The sequence below is a fragment of the Bufo bufo genome, chromosome 9 (genome assembly GCF_905171765.1).
Source record: "Bufo bufo chromosome 9, aBufBuf1.1, whole genome shotgun sequence".
NCBI classification, from domain to species: domain Eukaryota; kingdom Metazoa; phylum Chordata; class Amphibia; order Anura; family Bufonidae; genus Bufo; species Bufo bufo.
In genome coordinates this window covers 201,949,161-201,965,605 of record NC_053397.1, presented here as the reverse complement: position 1 = coordinate 201,965,605, position 16,445 = coordinate 201,949,161, and the positions used below count along the sequence as shown (strand labels likewise).

General features: G+C 46.5%; 2 protein-coding genes across 2 annotated transcripts in view; both read right to left on the bottom strand.

The window, feature by feature from the left end:
* Positions 1-16,445, bottom strand: part of AGBL4 (AGBL carboxypeptidase 4) — a 1,824,141-nt gene that overhangs the window by 639,091 nt on the left and 1,168,605 nt on the right. The window lies entirely within an intron of this gene.
* Positions 1-16,445, bottom strand: part of BEND5 (BEN domain containing 5) — a 57,458-nt gene that overhangs the window by 7,388 nt on the left and 33,625 nt on the right. Inside the window, exons 4-6 of the mRNA XM_040407235.1 lie at positions 13,749-13,841; positions 7,467-7,615; positions 1,480-1,693 (exon numbers count right to left, since the gene is read on the bottom strand). Coding sequence (XP_040263169.1) covers positions 1,480-1,693; positions 7,467-7,615; positions 13,749-13,841 — 456 coding nt within the window. The remainder of the gene's footprint in view (positions 1-1,479; positions 1,694-7,466; positions 7,616-13,748; positions 13,842-16,445) is intronic.

The following is a 16,445-nucleotide window of genomic DNA, read 5'->3' as shown; positions in this document are numbered from 1 at the left end:
CGACTTCCGAACTAATCCAAAGCTCGATTTGCTTAAGACTAACCATAATGCCTGGCCCTATCAAAGGGCAGACGGTGTGACAGCTGCAGAGAGAGCGGAGCCTCTAGGTGTAATGGTAACGCCCCCCGTTGCTCCTGGAAGCTCATTTGCATATATGAAAACATAATTTTTCTCAGTAATGCGGACACATAGGAACATGGGACCAACACAGATGTCTTCAGCTGCCAAGCGCTCATGTAACAGGTCGGCCAGTGTCATAGGGACAAAGGGGTTGTGCAATTTTTTTTCAGACCCCACAGAGTGGCAAGGCCCATGGTGGTGATCCTACTTACCTGGTTCCAGTTCCAGGTCCACCGCCTGCTGTTTATGTTTATTTACTTATTATGAATATGACGATACCAAATATCTGCATATTATTTTATGACTTGTGGCTTATATTGAAGTGTATGGGCCTGAGCGTAATACCAAGCACAGCCCCTACACAATCTACAGCGCTGTGCTTGTTAAGCAGGGAGAAGGACGTGGTGTTTCATAGGAGCGACGGTGCCTTCAAACACCCCACCGATCAGATACTGATGACCTATCCTGAGGATCGGTCATCAGTATCAAAATCCCGGAAAACCCCTTTAAAGTGCATTTACTGCAAAAAAAAAAAAAGGATTTTTTTAACAATTTTTTTTTAAATCCCACAGGTAGATTTCTAATTTTAATTTTTTGAAATACAAGGACTAGTTATGGGCCTTGTACAGAGATGCCATGATCAACGGGGGATCAGCACTGATCGTGACTTTCATAGGATTAAGAGGCAAAGATCACAGGCTTCTCAGATGTGCATCATCAGAGCGGGGCTGCCGAGCCTTGTATGCGCCGTGTAGTGTACATTCCTGTTGTGTATGTCAATCATTGCCCACTGTGTATAGCTGCTTACAAGGGTGGTCTTCTACCAGCTTTATTGTGGAATCTCTCTTTCCTAATATAAAGAATGAGTCGTCTGTATTTCAGAAGCATCTCCTTTAGCAGCCTGCCATTAAGACGGCAGAGAATGAACCTGTGTAGTCTGCCGGAGTCCCCCCTTGAGCCTGTCTCCTTGGTGACACTCATCAGAGAGCGCGGGAGAGAAGAGAGTGCGGTGTAAAGATCAGGGCTGGAAGGAACTAAACTGAAAAGAGAACAGTGAGGAGCATCATTGTTCCTATCACTGAAACTATCTTTTAATGTTACCAACTTCAATTTAGCTTCTTCCTGCGGAGAGCGGCGCTCCAAGGGCTGCGCTCACCGTGACGGATGTCACCGACACGGTATGGAACTTTGAACGCCTTACACTCCTGCTCAGGGATAACCATTTCAATTCATGATATTTCATTCAGGATTTTTGTTTTTTTCTGGACTGGACTGAAGAATCCTGATCCACAGATAACGTGGTGGAATGAAGCTGGAAGTGCAATATTAGGAGCTGTGCAGTAGGGCTACATGGCCTACCTCTGATAACACTTAGTTTGTGAGGCGACAGCGGAGGTTTGGGACTTGCATCTTTTTTCTTTTTTGTAGCCACGCCGGTGACGCTTCGGTTTTTCAGGACGTCTGTGCCCCAGATCATTACAGCCAGATTCTTGGTGTACTTGGAATCTCCCTGTGTTGCCTGCAGTTGGTGCCATTTCTCCTCGTTCACCCATACACCGCTTCCCAGATGGACCTATATTTAAGGGGTAGGTAGTAAAGTTGTAAAAGTTATTTACACACATATATATACATATATATAGTGGGGCAGAAAAGTATTTAGTCAGCCACCAATTGTGCAAGTTCTCCGACTTAAAGAGATGAGAGAGGCCTGTCATTTTCATCATAGGTATACTTCAACTATGGCCTCATGCACACGACCGTTGTGTGCATCCGTGGCCGTTGTGCCGTTTTTTTTCACGGACCCATTGACTTTCAATGGGTCCGTGGAAAAATCGGAAAATGCACCGTTTTGCAGCCGCATCCATGATCCGTGTTTCCTGTCCGTCCAAAAAATATGACCTGTCCTATTTTTTTGACGGACAACGGTTCACGGACCCATTCAAGTCAATGGGTCCGTGAAAGAACACGGATGCACACAAGATTGGCATCCGCGTCCGTGATCCGTAGGTTACTTTCATACAGACGGATCCGAAGATCCGTCTGCATAAAAGCTTTTTCAGAGATGAGTTTTCACTTCGTGAAAACTCATATCCGACAGTATATTCTAACACAGAGGCGTTCCCATAGTGATGGGGACGCTTCTAGTTAGAATATACTACGAACTGTGTACATGACTGCCCCCTGCTGCCTGGCATCACCCGATCTCTTACAGGGGGCTGTGATCCGCACAATTAACCCCTTAGGTGCTGCACCTGAGGGGTTAATTGTGCGTATTATAGCCCCCTATAAGAGATCAGGGGCTGCCAGGCAGCAGGGGGCAGACCCCCCTCCCTCCCCAGTTTGAATATCATTGGTGACCAGTGTGCGGCCCCCCCCCTCCCTCCCTCTATTGTAATATCATTGGTGGCCAGTGTGCGGCCTCCCCCCTCCCTCTATTGTAATATCATTGGTGGCCAGTGTGCAGCCCCCCCGGCCCCCCCTCTATTGTATTAATATCATTGGTGGCCAGTGTGCGGCCTCCCCCCCCCCCGATCATTGGTGGCAGCGGAGAGTTCCGATCAGAGTCCCAGTTTAATCGCTGGGGCTCCGATCGGTAACCATGGCAACCAGGACGCTACTGCAGGCCTGGTTGCCATGGTTACTTAGCAATATTACAATATTAGAAGCATCATACTTACCTGCTGCGCTGTCTGTGACCGGCCGGGAGCTCCTCCTACTGGTAAGTGACAGAACATTAAGCAATGCGCCGCACAGACCTGTCACTTACCAGTAGGAGGAGCTCCCGGCCGGTCACAGACAGCGCAGCAGGTAAGTATGATGCTTCTAATATTGTAATATTGCTAAGTAACCATGGCAACCAGGCCTGCAGTAGCGTCCTGGTTGCCATGGTTACCGATCGGAGCCCCAGCGATTAAACTGGGACTCCGATCGGAACTCTCCGCTGCCACCAATGATCGGGCAGGGGGGGGAAGGGGGAGAGGGGAGGCGGCACACTGGCCACCAATGATATTACAATAGAGGAAGGGGGAGAGGGGAGGCGGCACACTGGCCACCAATGATATTACAATAGAGGGAGGGGGGCCGACGGAGGCCGCACACTGGCCACCAATGATATTACAATAGAGGGAGGGAGGGGAGGCCGGGGGAGGCCGCACACTGGCCACCAATGATATTACAATAGCGGGGGGGCGGGGGGGGGGGGGGGCGCACACTGGCCACCAATGTTATTCAAACTGGGGAGGGAGGGGGGTCTGCCCCCTGCTGCCTGGCAGCACCTGATCTCTTACAGGGGGCTATGATACGCACAATTAACCCCTTCAGGTGCGGCACCTGAAGGGTTAATTGTGCTGATCACAGCCCCCTGTAAAAAATCGGGTGCTGCCAGGCAGCAGGGGGCAGTCATGTACACAGTTCGTAGTATATTCTAACTAGAAGCGTCCCCATCACTATGGGAACGCCTCTGTGTTAGAATATACTGTTGGATCTGAGTTTCACGATATAACTCAAATCCGATGGTATATTCTAACATAGAGGCGTTCCCATGGTGATGGGGACGCTTCAAGTTAAAATATACCATCGGATTGGAGAAAACTCTGATCCTATGGTATATTAACTCCTGACTTTACATTGAAAGTCAATGGGGGACGGATCCGTTTGCAATTGCACCATATTGTGTCAACGTCAAATGGATCCGTCCCCATTGACTTGCATTGTAATTCAGGACGGATCCGTTTGGCTCCGCACGGCCAGGCGGACACCAAAACGACTTTTTTTTCATGTCCGTGGATCCTCCAAAAATCAAGGAGGACCCACGGATGAAAAAACGGTCACGGATCACGGACCCCCTTTTTGCGGATCTTAAAAAAACGGTCGTGTGCATGAGTCCTATGAGAGACATAATGAGAAAACAAAAAATCCTGAAAATCACATTGTCTGATTTTTAAAGAATTTATTTGCAAATTATGGTGGAAAATAAGTATTTGGTCAATAACAAAAGTTCATCTCAATACTTTGTTATATACCCTTTGTTGGCAATGACCGAGGTCAGACGTTTTCTGTAAGTCTTCACAAGGTGTTCACACACTGCTGCTGGTATTTTGGCCCATTCCTCCATGCAGATCTCCTCTAGAGCAGTGATGTTTTGGGGCTGTCGCTGGGCAACACGGACATGAAACTCCCTCCAAAGGTTTTCTATGGGGTTGAGATCTGGAGACTGGCTCGGCCACTCCAGGACCTTGAAATGCTTCTTACGAAGCCGCTCCTTCGTTGCCCGGGCGGTGTGTTTGGGATCATTGTCATGCTGAAAGACCCAGCCACGTTTCATCTTCAATGCCCTTGCTGATGGAAGGAGGTTTTCACTCAAAATCTCACGATACATGGCCCCATTCATTCTTTCCTTTACACGGATCAGTCGTCCTGGTCCCTTTGCAGAAAAACAGCCCCAAAGCATGATCTTTCCACCCCCATGCTTCACAGTAGGTATGGTGTTCTTTGGATGCAACTCAGCATTCTTTATCCTCCAAACACGACGAGTTGAGTTTTTACCATAAAGTTCTACTTTGGTTTCATCTGACCAATCCTCTTCTGGATCATACAAATGCTCTCTAGCAAACTTCAGATGGCCCGGACATGTACTGAGCAGGGGGACATGTCTGGCACTGCAGGATTTGAGTCCCTGGCGGCGTAGGGTGTTACTGATGGTAACCCTTGTTACTTTGGTCCCAGCTCTCTGCAGATCATTCACTAGGTCTCCCCGTGTGGTTCTGGGATTTTTGCTCACCGTTCTTGTGATCATTTTGACCCCACAGGGTGAGATCTTGCGTGGAGCCCCAGATCGAGGTAGATTTTCAGTGGTCTTGTATGTCTTCCATTTTCTAATAATTGCTTCCACAGTTGATTTCTTCACACTAAGCTACTTGCCTATTGCAGATTTAGTCTTCCCAGCCTGGTGAAGGTCTACAATTTTGTTACTGGTGTCCTTTGACGGCTCTTTGGTCTTGGCCATAGTGGAGTTTGGAGTGTGACTGTTTGAGGTTGTGGACAGGTGTCTTTTATACTGATAACAAGTTCAAACAGGTGCCAATAATACAGGTAACGAGTGGAGGACAGAGGAGCCTCCTAAAGAAGAAGTTACAGGTCTGTGAGAGCCAGAAATCTTGCTTGTTTGTAGGTGACCAAATACTTATTTTACCGAGGAATTTACCAATTAATTCATTAGAAATCGTACAATGTGATTTCCTATATTCTTTCCCCCCCATTCTGTCTCTCATAGTTGAAGTGTACCTATGATGAAAATTACAGGCCTCTCATCTTTTTAAGTGGGAGAACTTGCACAATTGGTGGCTGACTAAATACTTTTTTGCCCCACTTTTCATATATATATATATATAATAATAATAATAATAATAATAATAATATTATAATAATGTTAAATCATTATTCAGGGGTATATCCGGGTTGTCCGAGTAATGAAAAAAAAAAAAATATAGCACTGTTAACTGATGGTCAGCGATATATAACTGAGCAAGTTTCCTCATTTCCCTGGTTCTCTTCCGGCCCTTTGTTTACTTACAATAAAAACAATCTCTGCCCCTCCCCCTGCTCTGCTAAGGGAGACTCAGCAGCATGTTGTACGTGTAGGACTACAAGTCCCAGCTGTACAATGACACTGCTGATACACACAGGATCTTCCCCCTACCTGTTCTTGTGCAATGCTCTGCAGAACTCCTCTGTCAGCTCTTGCGCCTAGCATTTGTCTCCTCACTGCCTGCAGCTACTCAGTAAAGCCTTCAACCCTGAGTCTGTACTACTGAAGGGGTTAATCTTTCCTGAAGTATCCAATGGGAGGGAGAAACAGGGCAGACAGCAGCAACAGCAGCAGATGGCAGTGCAGGTGGGGGGGGGGGGGGGGCGTGGCAGGGAGCAGGGAGAGAAGCCGACCCTCAGTGACATCTGAGAAAGGAGCAACTACAGATGCAGTAAGTGCATGGTAAAGCTGTTACATTTGATTAGTTAAAAAACATACAAAGAACAAAAAAAATAACTCGGACAACCCCTTTAAAGGGGTTGTCTCACTTCAGCAAATGGTATTTATCATGTAGAAAAAGTTAATACAAGGCACTTACTAATGTATTCCGATTGTCCATATTGCCTCCTTTGCTGACTTTTTCCATCACATTATACACTGCTCGCATTCAGGGGTTACGGCCACCCTGCAATCCAGCCACGGTGGTCGTGCTTGCACACTACAGCAAAAAGCGGAGAGGACCGCGGGAGTGCGCATAGGCCAGCACTTTTTCCTGCAGTGTGCAAGCACAGCCACCACTGAAGGATTGCAGGGTCATAACCCCTGGAAACGAGAAGTGTATAATGCGAAGGAAAAACTAATCGAGCCAGCAAAGGAGGCAATATGGAGAATCACAATACATTAGTAAGTGCCTTGTGTTAATTTTGTCTACATAATAAATGCCATTTGCTGAAGTGAGACAACCGCTTTAATGGCTGCAAAATAATCCAACCAAAGAGACAAAGTTCACCCATTCTTATGACTGGTGGGGGTCCCATGTTAGTTCACTAACCTCCGCTGATTGCTCGTATGGAGCACTATTTTCCTATTCCTCCAAGTATAGAGCAGCAGCAGTTAAAGGGGTATTCCAATCCCATATAGTGATGGAATATGGCTATCAGATCACTGGGAGTCCGCCCTTTGGGACCTCTATCAATCCTGTGAATGCAGCAGTGGTGTAGAGTAGCGTTAGGTCACCTCCTCATTTTTTGCAATTTTTAAAATTGAAGCGTGCTCCAGTTCCTTGAACAGTCTAGTGGCTGGGACACCACTGTGCAGGGAAAAAACAGTGAAGAGGATGCAGCTCTACACCAGTGCTGTGACCAGGTATCAGATCAGTGGTGGTCAGAACACTAGGACTCCAACTGCTCCATTCGGTCTTCATGGGACTGCTGGAGAAAGCGAAGCGTTGTACTTGGCTATCCACGACGCTGCTATAGAGTATGAATGGAGGGGCAGCAGACTTACAATCAACAAATCAGCTTCTTCTCACAAGGGAAGGGCTAGTGAGGAGGAACGTGGGGCTCAAGTCCTCCGTACTAGTGATTGGTGGGGGTCTGAGCAGACACACATTTATCACATGTCCTATTGATACATGATAAAAGTTTGTAATGGAAAAATCCCTTTATGGATCTCCACTGATGATCTAGAGATAATGTAGTTAGATGGAGAAAAGTGACGCTTCACTTTAAAGTATGTAGGTTATTTTTGGGGGGTTTCTTCCTGATAAACCCGAAATGTGGCCTTCAGACAATAAAACCATATAAAAGTGCTCCTTTACCTTCCCATTCTCCAGAATGTATTTGTCCAGGACAGGGGATGGAGTAGGATAGGAGGAGGACGTGTTTGCCTCTTCAGGGACTGGCTTCTGTAGTTCTGGTTCTGGATCGCACAGTTCTGGGTTTTCTGTCTTTAATTCCATTGTGAATCCTGGGCGCACAAACAACAGGAGCAGTTATTAGGAGGAAAATACTGCGGTGCGAGAAATGCATCAATTTTGTTAGCTGCAGTGTGACACAAAACCATAGTCCTACATTTCCATTTACAGCCCCATTGATTTTAGCGGAATTTAAGTTTTAGGTGTTCCTGTTGTAGAGCGGTGAAGGACATCATGTCACCTGCACGGACCAGCTAGATACTATAAACCTACAATACGAAACAGCACCAAAGAAATGCTGAAGGGGGGAGTCAAAATATAGTGTGTGTGATATCTCCATGTGCCCAATATCAGTGGACTGTCTAATCCAGTCTGCAGGACCAAGACTTCTTCCGTCACTCCTAAGGATCTGTCCATAGCACCACTAGGTCCAAACGAGTCTACAGGGTGGAGAAGAGCCTACATGTCAGCCCTCTTGGTGATTCTGATGGACTGTGACAGTGCCTGAAGACTCGGGCCCATCAGCTGATACAATATAGAAGTGACGTGCTCTTCAGTAACATGGACTTCATCCTGAAGCAGAAATCCTACAGCTCAAATTTCAACATAACTGCTTTCATCTAGAAATAGAGTCACGTCTGTCCATTTCTGGTATTGCAGCTCAGCTCCACTGAAGTGAATGTGTCTGAGCTTCAATAGAAAAGAAACCAGAAAAGCAGAAAGTGAAAAAAAGAAGAAGATGGTCTGAAAAACAGTCCAAGGCAGCACCCATAGGTTTGATTGAAGCTTTAAGGTGGAGCACATCAGCAAGAAACAGCAATGTTTTGTCCGGGAGGCCTGTCTTCTGAGTGAGATGTTATTTGGCTGATGTTCTCCACAATTAAGAAGCAATTAGACCTACAAGCGCTGCCTTGGACTCTTTTGAACTTCTATGAGTGGGACCAAGAATCCTGATGGAGTCTTCAGATGGATCAAAGTGCATCCGGTCCCCATGACTGACTGTCTTGGATCTGGTTCACACAACATCCACTTGGTCCTACTGCTAAAATATATGATGTATCCGTCTTAGGGCTCTTTCACACTTGCGTTCTTTTCTTCCGGCATAGAGTTCCGTCGTCGGGGCTCTATGCCGGAAGAATCCTGATCAGTTTTATCCTAATGCACTCTGAATGGAGAGAAATCCGTTCAGGATGCATCAGGATGTCTTCAGTTCCGGAACGGAACGTTTTTTGGCCGGAGAAAATACCGCAGCATGCTGCGCTTTTTGCTCCGGCCAAAAATCCTGAAGACTTGCTGCAAGGCCGGATCCGGAATTAATGCCCATTGAAAGGCATTGATCCGGATCCGGCCTTAAGCTAAACGTTGTTTTGGCGCATTGCCGGACCCGACATTTAGCTTTTTCTGAATGGTTACCATGGCTGCCGGGACGCTAAAGTCCTGGCAGCCATGGTAAAGTGTAGTGGGGAGCGGGGGAGCAGCATACTTACCGTCCGTGCAGCTCCCAGGGCGCTTCAGAGTGACGTCGGGGCGCCCCAAGCGCATGGATCACGTCATCCATGCGCATGGGACGCTCTGACGTCATTCTGGAGCGCCCCAGGAGCCGCACGGACTGTAAGTATACCGCTCCCCCGCTCCCCGCTCCTACTATGGCAGCCAGGACTTTAATAGCGTCCTGGCTGCCATAGTAACACTAAACGCAATTTGAAGACGGCTCCGTCTTCAAATGCTTTCAGTACACTTGCGTTTTTCCGGATCCGGCGTGTAATTCCGGCAAGTGGAGTACACGCCGGATCCGGACAACGCAAGTGTGAAAGAGGCCTTAGGGTTCTTTCACACTAGCGTTTTTCTTTTCCGGCATAGAGTTCCGTCCTAGGGGCTCAATACCGGAAACAAACTGATCAGTTTTATCCCCATGCATTCTGAATGGAGAGCAATCTGTTCAGGATGCATCAGGATGTCTTCAGTTCAGTCTTTTTGACTGATCAGGCAAAAGATAAAACCGCAGCATGCCACGGTTTTATCTCCGGCCAAAAAAAACAGAAGACTTGCCTGAATGCCTGATCCGGCATTTTTTTCCTTAGGAATGTATTAGTGCCGGATCCGGCATTCATGCACAGACCGAAAAAAAGGTGAAAAAAATAAATGCCGGATCCGTTTTGCCGGATGACACCGGAAAGACGGATCCGGCATTTCAATGCATTTTTCTGACTGATCAGGATCCTGATCAGTCTTACAAAGGCCATCAGTTGGCAAACATTTTGCCGGATCCGGCAGGCAGTTCCAGCGATGGAACTGCTTGCCGGATCACTCTGCCGCAAGTGTGAAATTAGCCTTACCGACACAGAACCCTTTTGGAGCTCTGAATAAAGCCACATTTATTTGCATCACAATCTTTGAGTGCTGCGCTTTCACAAATTTTACAGAACCAGAATATGACTTGAGGTCCCACGGTGTGTTAAAGGGGTTGTGTCACTTCAGTAAATGACATCTATCATGTACAGAAAGTGAATACCAGGCACTTACTAATGTATTGTGATTGTCCATATTGCCTCCTTTGCTGGCTGGATTCTTTTTTCTATCACATTATACACGGCTCATGTCCAGGGGTTATGACCATCCTGCAATCCAGCAGTGGTGGTTGTGCTTGCACACTATAGGAAAAAGTGCTGGACTATGCTCACTCCCACGGTCTCGGCCACCAGAGAGGCCAGTGCTTTTTCCTATATTGTGCAACCATGACCACTGCCGCTGAAGTGCAGGGTGGTCGTAACCCCTGGATATGTGCAGTGTATAACGTCATGGAAAAATGAATCCAGCCAGCAAAGGAGGCAATATGGACAATCACAATACATTAGTAAGTGCCTTGTATTAACTTTCTCTACATTATAAATGTAATTTGCTGGAGTGAGACAACCCCTTTAAAGGGGTTTTCCGAGAATTTTTCTATTTTTATTGATGACCTATCCTCTTGATAGGTCATGAATATTTGATCCTTGGGGGGGCCGACACACGGAGAGGGCAGCGGTGCCCACATTAGAGCCCTGGCCTTCTCTCAGCTTGGTGTCACTTTCATCGGTCACATGGCATAGGCGCAGCTCAGCACCATTGAAGTAAATAGGGCTGAGCTGCGATACCAAGGACAGCCGTTATAGAGTACAATGTACGGCACTGTGTCTGGTTTGCTGAGAGTAAACTGCTGCCTTCTCAAACAGCTGATCGGCGGGGTTCCCAAGTGTCGGACTCAAACAGATGACCTAATCCAGAAGATAGGTCATCAGTAAAATACTCTTGGAAAACCCTTTTAAAGGCTATGGACACCTTCGAGGTAATTTTTTTTATGATTGCATTTTACTCATTTTTGGCTACAAATCATTTTTTTCCAATTGGTCTTCATCCATTTCTGAGCTACAGGGTTAAAAAAAAAAAAAATCTGTCTGTTTACAAAGTGTCACTTTGTGTTTCCTTTGAATCCCTTCAGCTGTCGGCTCATGTGAAGTTCTTATCTCTGATATCCTGACCCGACACAACATTGAATTAGAATTCAATTCTTATCAAACTGAGATAAGAACTACAGAACTGACGGGATTAAAAGACAACATAAAGTGACACCTTGCAAACAGACAGATTTTTTAACCCTTGTACAGCATCTCAGAAATGGATGAATATTTTTAATAAAGACCAATTGAAAAAAACAAAAAATGATTTGTAGCCCCAAATAAGTAAAATGCAATTATAAAAAAAAAAAAAAACCCTGAAGGTGTTCATAGCCTTTAAGAAAAAAAAGAAAGTAAGTCTTCAAAGAAAAGTAATGGCAGACACTCCCCCGCTGCTACAGACAGGAGGAAAGTGCCCTCGTAAGCAAATATGATGCCATTGATCTGCATAATTCTGGCCTTCAATGCCGGTTTATTGCCTTGTTTTTCTAGCACATGAAAAAGTCTATACTTTTCTTGCAGATGAACTCAAAATAAAATTAGGAAATCACTAAAAGTTAATTGGGTTTATAGTGTTTCAGGACTGAGACATTAACTGTCCACTTATGATTCAGCTTTTATTTTTAATCGATCTGCACAATGTGTCAGCGTCAGGAGGTTTTATGAATAAAATTCAGAAAGAATAAAAATCTAGGAAAATCAGCAACTGATATTTTCCAGGGTGTTGCTGTTTTTGAGGTGAAAAGTTGCTGCAATTGGCACTAGGAAAGCTGGGTGGCAGGTATTCGGTTACCACAGTGGGTTCCAGCTGGTGCTTTCAGTTTCCTAAATGGTACATGTGCAGTGACGCACCACCCTGCTTCAGAATAAGGCGGATTTGTCGTCCTGGCAGTGATCATGTGGGCACACTGGAAATACCCACCTAATCACTGGTATTGCAGCTCAGCTGCTTTAATGAGAACTGTGTAATACCAAATCTCACCTGATGGGGTGCTGCAGAAAAATGTAACACTTGCTGCTAAGTTCCCTAACAGATAACAGCTGATAGAAGGAGACGGTCCACCAGCTTAATTTTTGGGGACTAACAAAATGAGATTGCCAAAAGTGAACCCCTTACTAATGTACTCTTGCTGATGACCCTGCAAGCCCGGCTCAGATGTAGTCACGGGACCATGCTCCTGGTGTTTATCTTCTGCGACGTACTTTAAACACGTGATTACCTCTCCCTCCCCAGAATACAGGGCGTCACACATTACATGCCGCTTATCTAGCCTGCTGGCTCTACCTCCTCCTTCCATGTTTCTGGAGCAATTGTGTTTTACATGCTGGGCAGCAGAATGCAGCGTCTAGTGAGCAGAGGTACAGCGGAGCTGTGTGTCAGTATGGTCTCTGGTTGTGTGTGAAGACAGTAAGTAACTGCAGCATTACCTTACATATTGTAATACAGGTGGCTGTAAACAGAGGCAATGACCATGAGGGTAAGTGTAATGCTTTACATGATAATCCCACCCACAGCAAGCCCTAGTAGCATCAAAACAAAGGTGCTGCATAGATCTGAGCAAACCATATGAAAAATAACTACAGTATGGTGACATGATTTAGTGTTCATTCAGATAGACTTAGGTACTTTTCTGTATGTTTTAAAAGCTCAGAAAACCCCTTTAACACATCTGAGTACCTGCGACCACTCTTGACATGTCGTTTTTAGTGATCACTTGCGTTCCCCATACAGTACCAATTCTGAAGCATCTTTTCTTCTAACTAACAAACAAACTATCCCTTGGTTGAATTGAAGGCTATATGTCTTTTTTTTTAACTGTATTAACTATGGAACTACATGCTGTGCTTCTATTATTCCTGCTGGAAATGTATGAATGAAGGTACAACTAGGTGTTTCCTGTTGGAGATGTGCCGCTGCACATCCAGACACTGGCAGCACTGACTGGAAAGTGTCAGACTGTGCAGGAGAAAGACCCCCAGCTGTATCTTCATGCATAAACTTCTAACGCTGGGTTCACACATGAGCGTCTGTATGCGCGATTTTATCCGGAGTTTACATACGCGGCTCCGGAAACAAGCAAACGGCCATTGTCGCGCGTTCCCAGAAGTCTATGTACGGGAACGCGCGACCATACGCCCCAAAGAAGCTCCTGTACTTCTTGGGGCGTAGGGCGTTTTACAGCACGTTCGTACGCGCTGTAAAACGCTCAGGTGAGAACCATGCCCATAGGGAATCATTGGTTCTTGCCTGTTGAGCGTTTTACAGCGCGTAGGAACGCGCTGTAAAATGCTCAGGTGTCAACCCAGCCTAAAAGAAATAATAGAGGAATGGCACAACATAAAGCAGACATGTCAGGAGAGGTGACAGATCCTCTTTAACTCGTCGCTGCCTTTTTTCTCTCCGGCCGCCTCTCGGCGTGTTTGCCGTGCTGCGGCCGCATCTCCTGCCCGTCCCCATTATAGTGAATGGAGCCGGGGCGGAATTCCAGCAGCACAAGTGTGCAAGCGTTAGTACGGATCCGGCAGGGGACAATGCCAATGCTAGTGTGAAGGTAGCCTTAATGAATGACGGCATCCATAGACCGTGAATTTTTCAGCCATAGAATAAATCTGTAAAAGAATCACTCTGCCGAGTGTGGATAAAACCACTCGTGCATCTGTCATCTTTCAATAATGTCAATAATGTCAAGAATTTGCTCTCTGAGTGCGGATGATAGGCTTTTATTATTTTATCGTAGAAAGGGAGCCTGACCTTCGTTTGTTTCGGAAATGTCTGTATTTTCGGGAACTATTGCGACCGGAGATGAACCATGAATTCCATTCGATCTGTAATTCCAGGGAGAGACTATAAAACAAACATAAAATAACATGAGGTCGTGTTTATCTGAACAGGTCAAAAGAAAAATGACAATTATTTCCAGAAAATCCCTTTTTGTAAGGAGGACACCCCGACTGTAAGCTGATCACCGGGTGATATTTCAGTGATCGGCTGTTAAACCTGGTAACAAATGTTCAATTCCTGCAGCGCCATCAATAGGTAAAATGAAGCATTGCATAGTGTGCACGGAAATCAATGTTGGGACCTTCAGAGAAAGAGAGATGCTCACTTCTAGTCGCTCTCTGCTCCACCGATTGATGAAGGTCCCAAATAATGGAGTCCCCTCTATTTGAAAACACATTTCTTTACTGGGAATTGTCCGTTTACTAACAGATTTGTACCTATGACACTGGCTGACCTGTTACATGAGCGCTTGGCAGCTGAAGGCGTCTGTGTTGGTCCCATGTTCATATGTGTCCGCATTACTGTGAATTATTATTTTTTTATATATGCAAATGAGCCTCTAGGAGCAACAGGGGCGTTGCCATTACTCCTACAGTACTGCGCCTGTGCTAGATACTAAAGCGCACGGCGCGAGACTTTAGAAGAAGTAAGGGCCAGGCGTGATCATGTTTACATTGCCTGGTCCTGTCAATCAAAGTGCAGAGGGTGCGGCAGTTGCAGAGAGAGCAGAGCCTCTCGGAGTAAAGGCAACGCCCCCTTGCTCCTAGAGGCTCATTTGCATATATTAAAACAATAAGCTATCTGCATAGACCGTCATTAATCATGAGGTCGGGGGATCGGTGTCCCTGATTTTGAAAAGAGTTAACGGGTGAGTGCGCTCACCACCGCTCCATTCAAAGCTTAATGGACGGCCGAAGATAGACCACAGCAGTCCCACTGAATGTTAGAGTTTGAATGGAGCAGAACAGCGCATACATTATAATCAGGGACATGGGACCCTTGTTCTTATGATCAGTGGGGGACCCAATAGTCCGACACCCAATCTTACTAGCAGTTATCCACTAACCAATGAATTGTTGTTGTTCCCCAAAAACTCTTAAGATCATGTCGGGCCCTAAAATCAGAGCAACAATCACAGAAAGTGCCCTTGCAATAAAAAAAAATAATCTAAAATTCTTCTTTTTTTATTTATTTTTTATTAAAGAAATTTGAAGTTTAAAAGACCAAATCTGAGTGGAATTTGCATTAGTCAAGTATTACCTGCCTAGGATGCCACTGTCCTGGTACCTTTACGTGCCCCCTGCATTTCCAGCTCTTGCACACACTGTAATATACTTTCTCTATAAATTGCTCTGCAGCGCCACCGCAGGGAAGAGTAAAGGGGCTGCGTCACTGCAGCAAATGGCATACATTATGTAGAGAAAGTTAATACAAGGCACTTACTAATGTATTGTGATTCTCCATATTGCTTCCTTAGCTGGCTTGATTCATTTTTCCATTACATTATACTCTGCTCGTTTCGACCACCCTGCAATCCATCGGCGATGGCCTTGCTTGTACTCTGTAGAAAAAAAAGCACCAGCCTATGTGCCCTCCCGCGGTAACGGCCACCAGAGAGGCCGGCGCTTTTTCCTATAGTGTGCAAGCACGACCACCACTAATGGATTGCAGGGCGGTCGTAAACATAGAAACGAGCAGTGCCTGATGTGACGGAAAAATGAATCCAGCCAGCAAAGGAAGCAATATAGAGAATCACAATACATTAGTAAGTGCCTTCAGGGGTCAAGTCCTGGGAAAAAAAGTGTGGGAACTCACCCAAGATCCAGTGCCTCCGCGTGAAGTCACGGCACGGGGCGCACGCAAAGTGCAGGGAAGGTCGGGAGGAGGAGCAAGCAAGTGCCTTATTTTTCAATCCCTCCCTCCCTTGTCACTCTCTCTTTCTCCCCCCTCCCTCCCTTGTCACTCTCTCTCTTTCTCCCCCCTCCCTCCCTTGTCACTCTCTCTCTTTCTCCCCCCTCCCTCCCTTGTCACTCTCTCTCTCTCTCCCCCCTCCCTCCCTTGTCACTCTCTCTCTCTTTCTCCCCCCTCCCTCCCTTGTCACTCTCTCTCTTTCTCCCCCCTCCCTCCCTTGTCACTCTCTCTCTTTCTCCCCCCTCCCTCCCTTGTCACTCTCTCTCTTTCTCCCCCCTCCCTCCCTTGTCACTCTCTCTCTTTCTCCCCCCTCCCTCCCTTGTCACTCTCTCTCTTTCTCCCCCCTCCCTCCCTTGTCACTCTCTCTTTCTCCCCCCTCCCTTGTCACTCTCTCTCTTTCTCCCCCCTCCCTTGTCACTCTCTCTCTTTCTTCCCCCTCCCTCCCTTGTCACTCTCTCTTTCTCCCCCCTCCCTCCCTTGTCACTCTCTCTTTCTTCCCCCTCCCTCCCTTGTCACTCTCTCTTTCTCCCCCCTCCCTCCCTTGTCACTCTCTCTTTCTCCCCCCTCCCTCCCTTGTCACTCTCTCTTTCTCCCCCCTCCCTCCCTTGTCACTCTCTCTTTCTCCCCCCTCCCTCCCTTGTCACTCTCTCTTTCTCCCCCCTCCCTCCCTTGTCACTCTCTCTTTCTCCCCCCTCCCTCCCTTGTCACTCTCTCTTTCTCCCCCCTCCCTCCCTTGTCACTCTCTCTTTCTTCCCC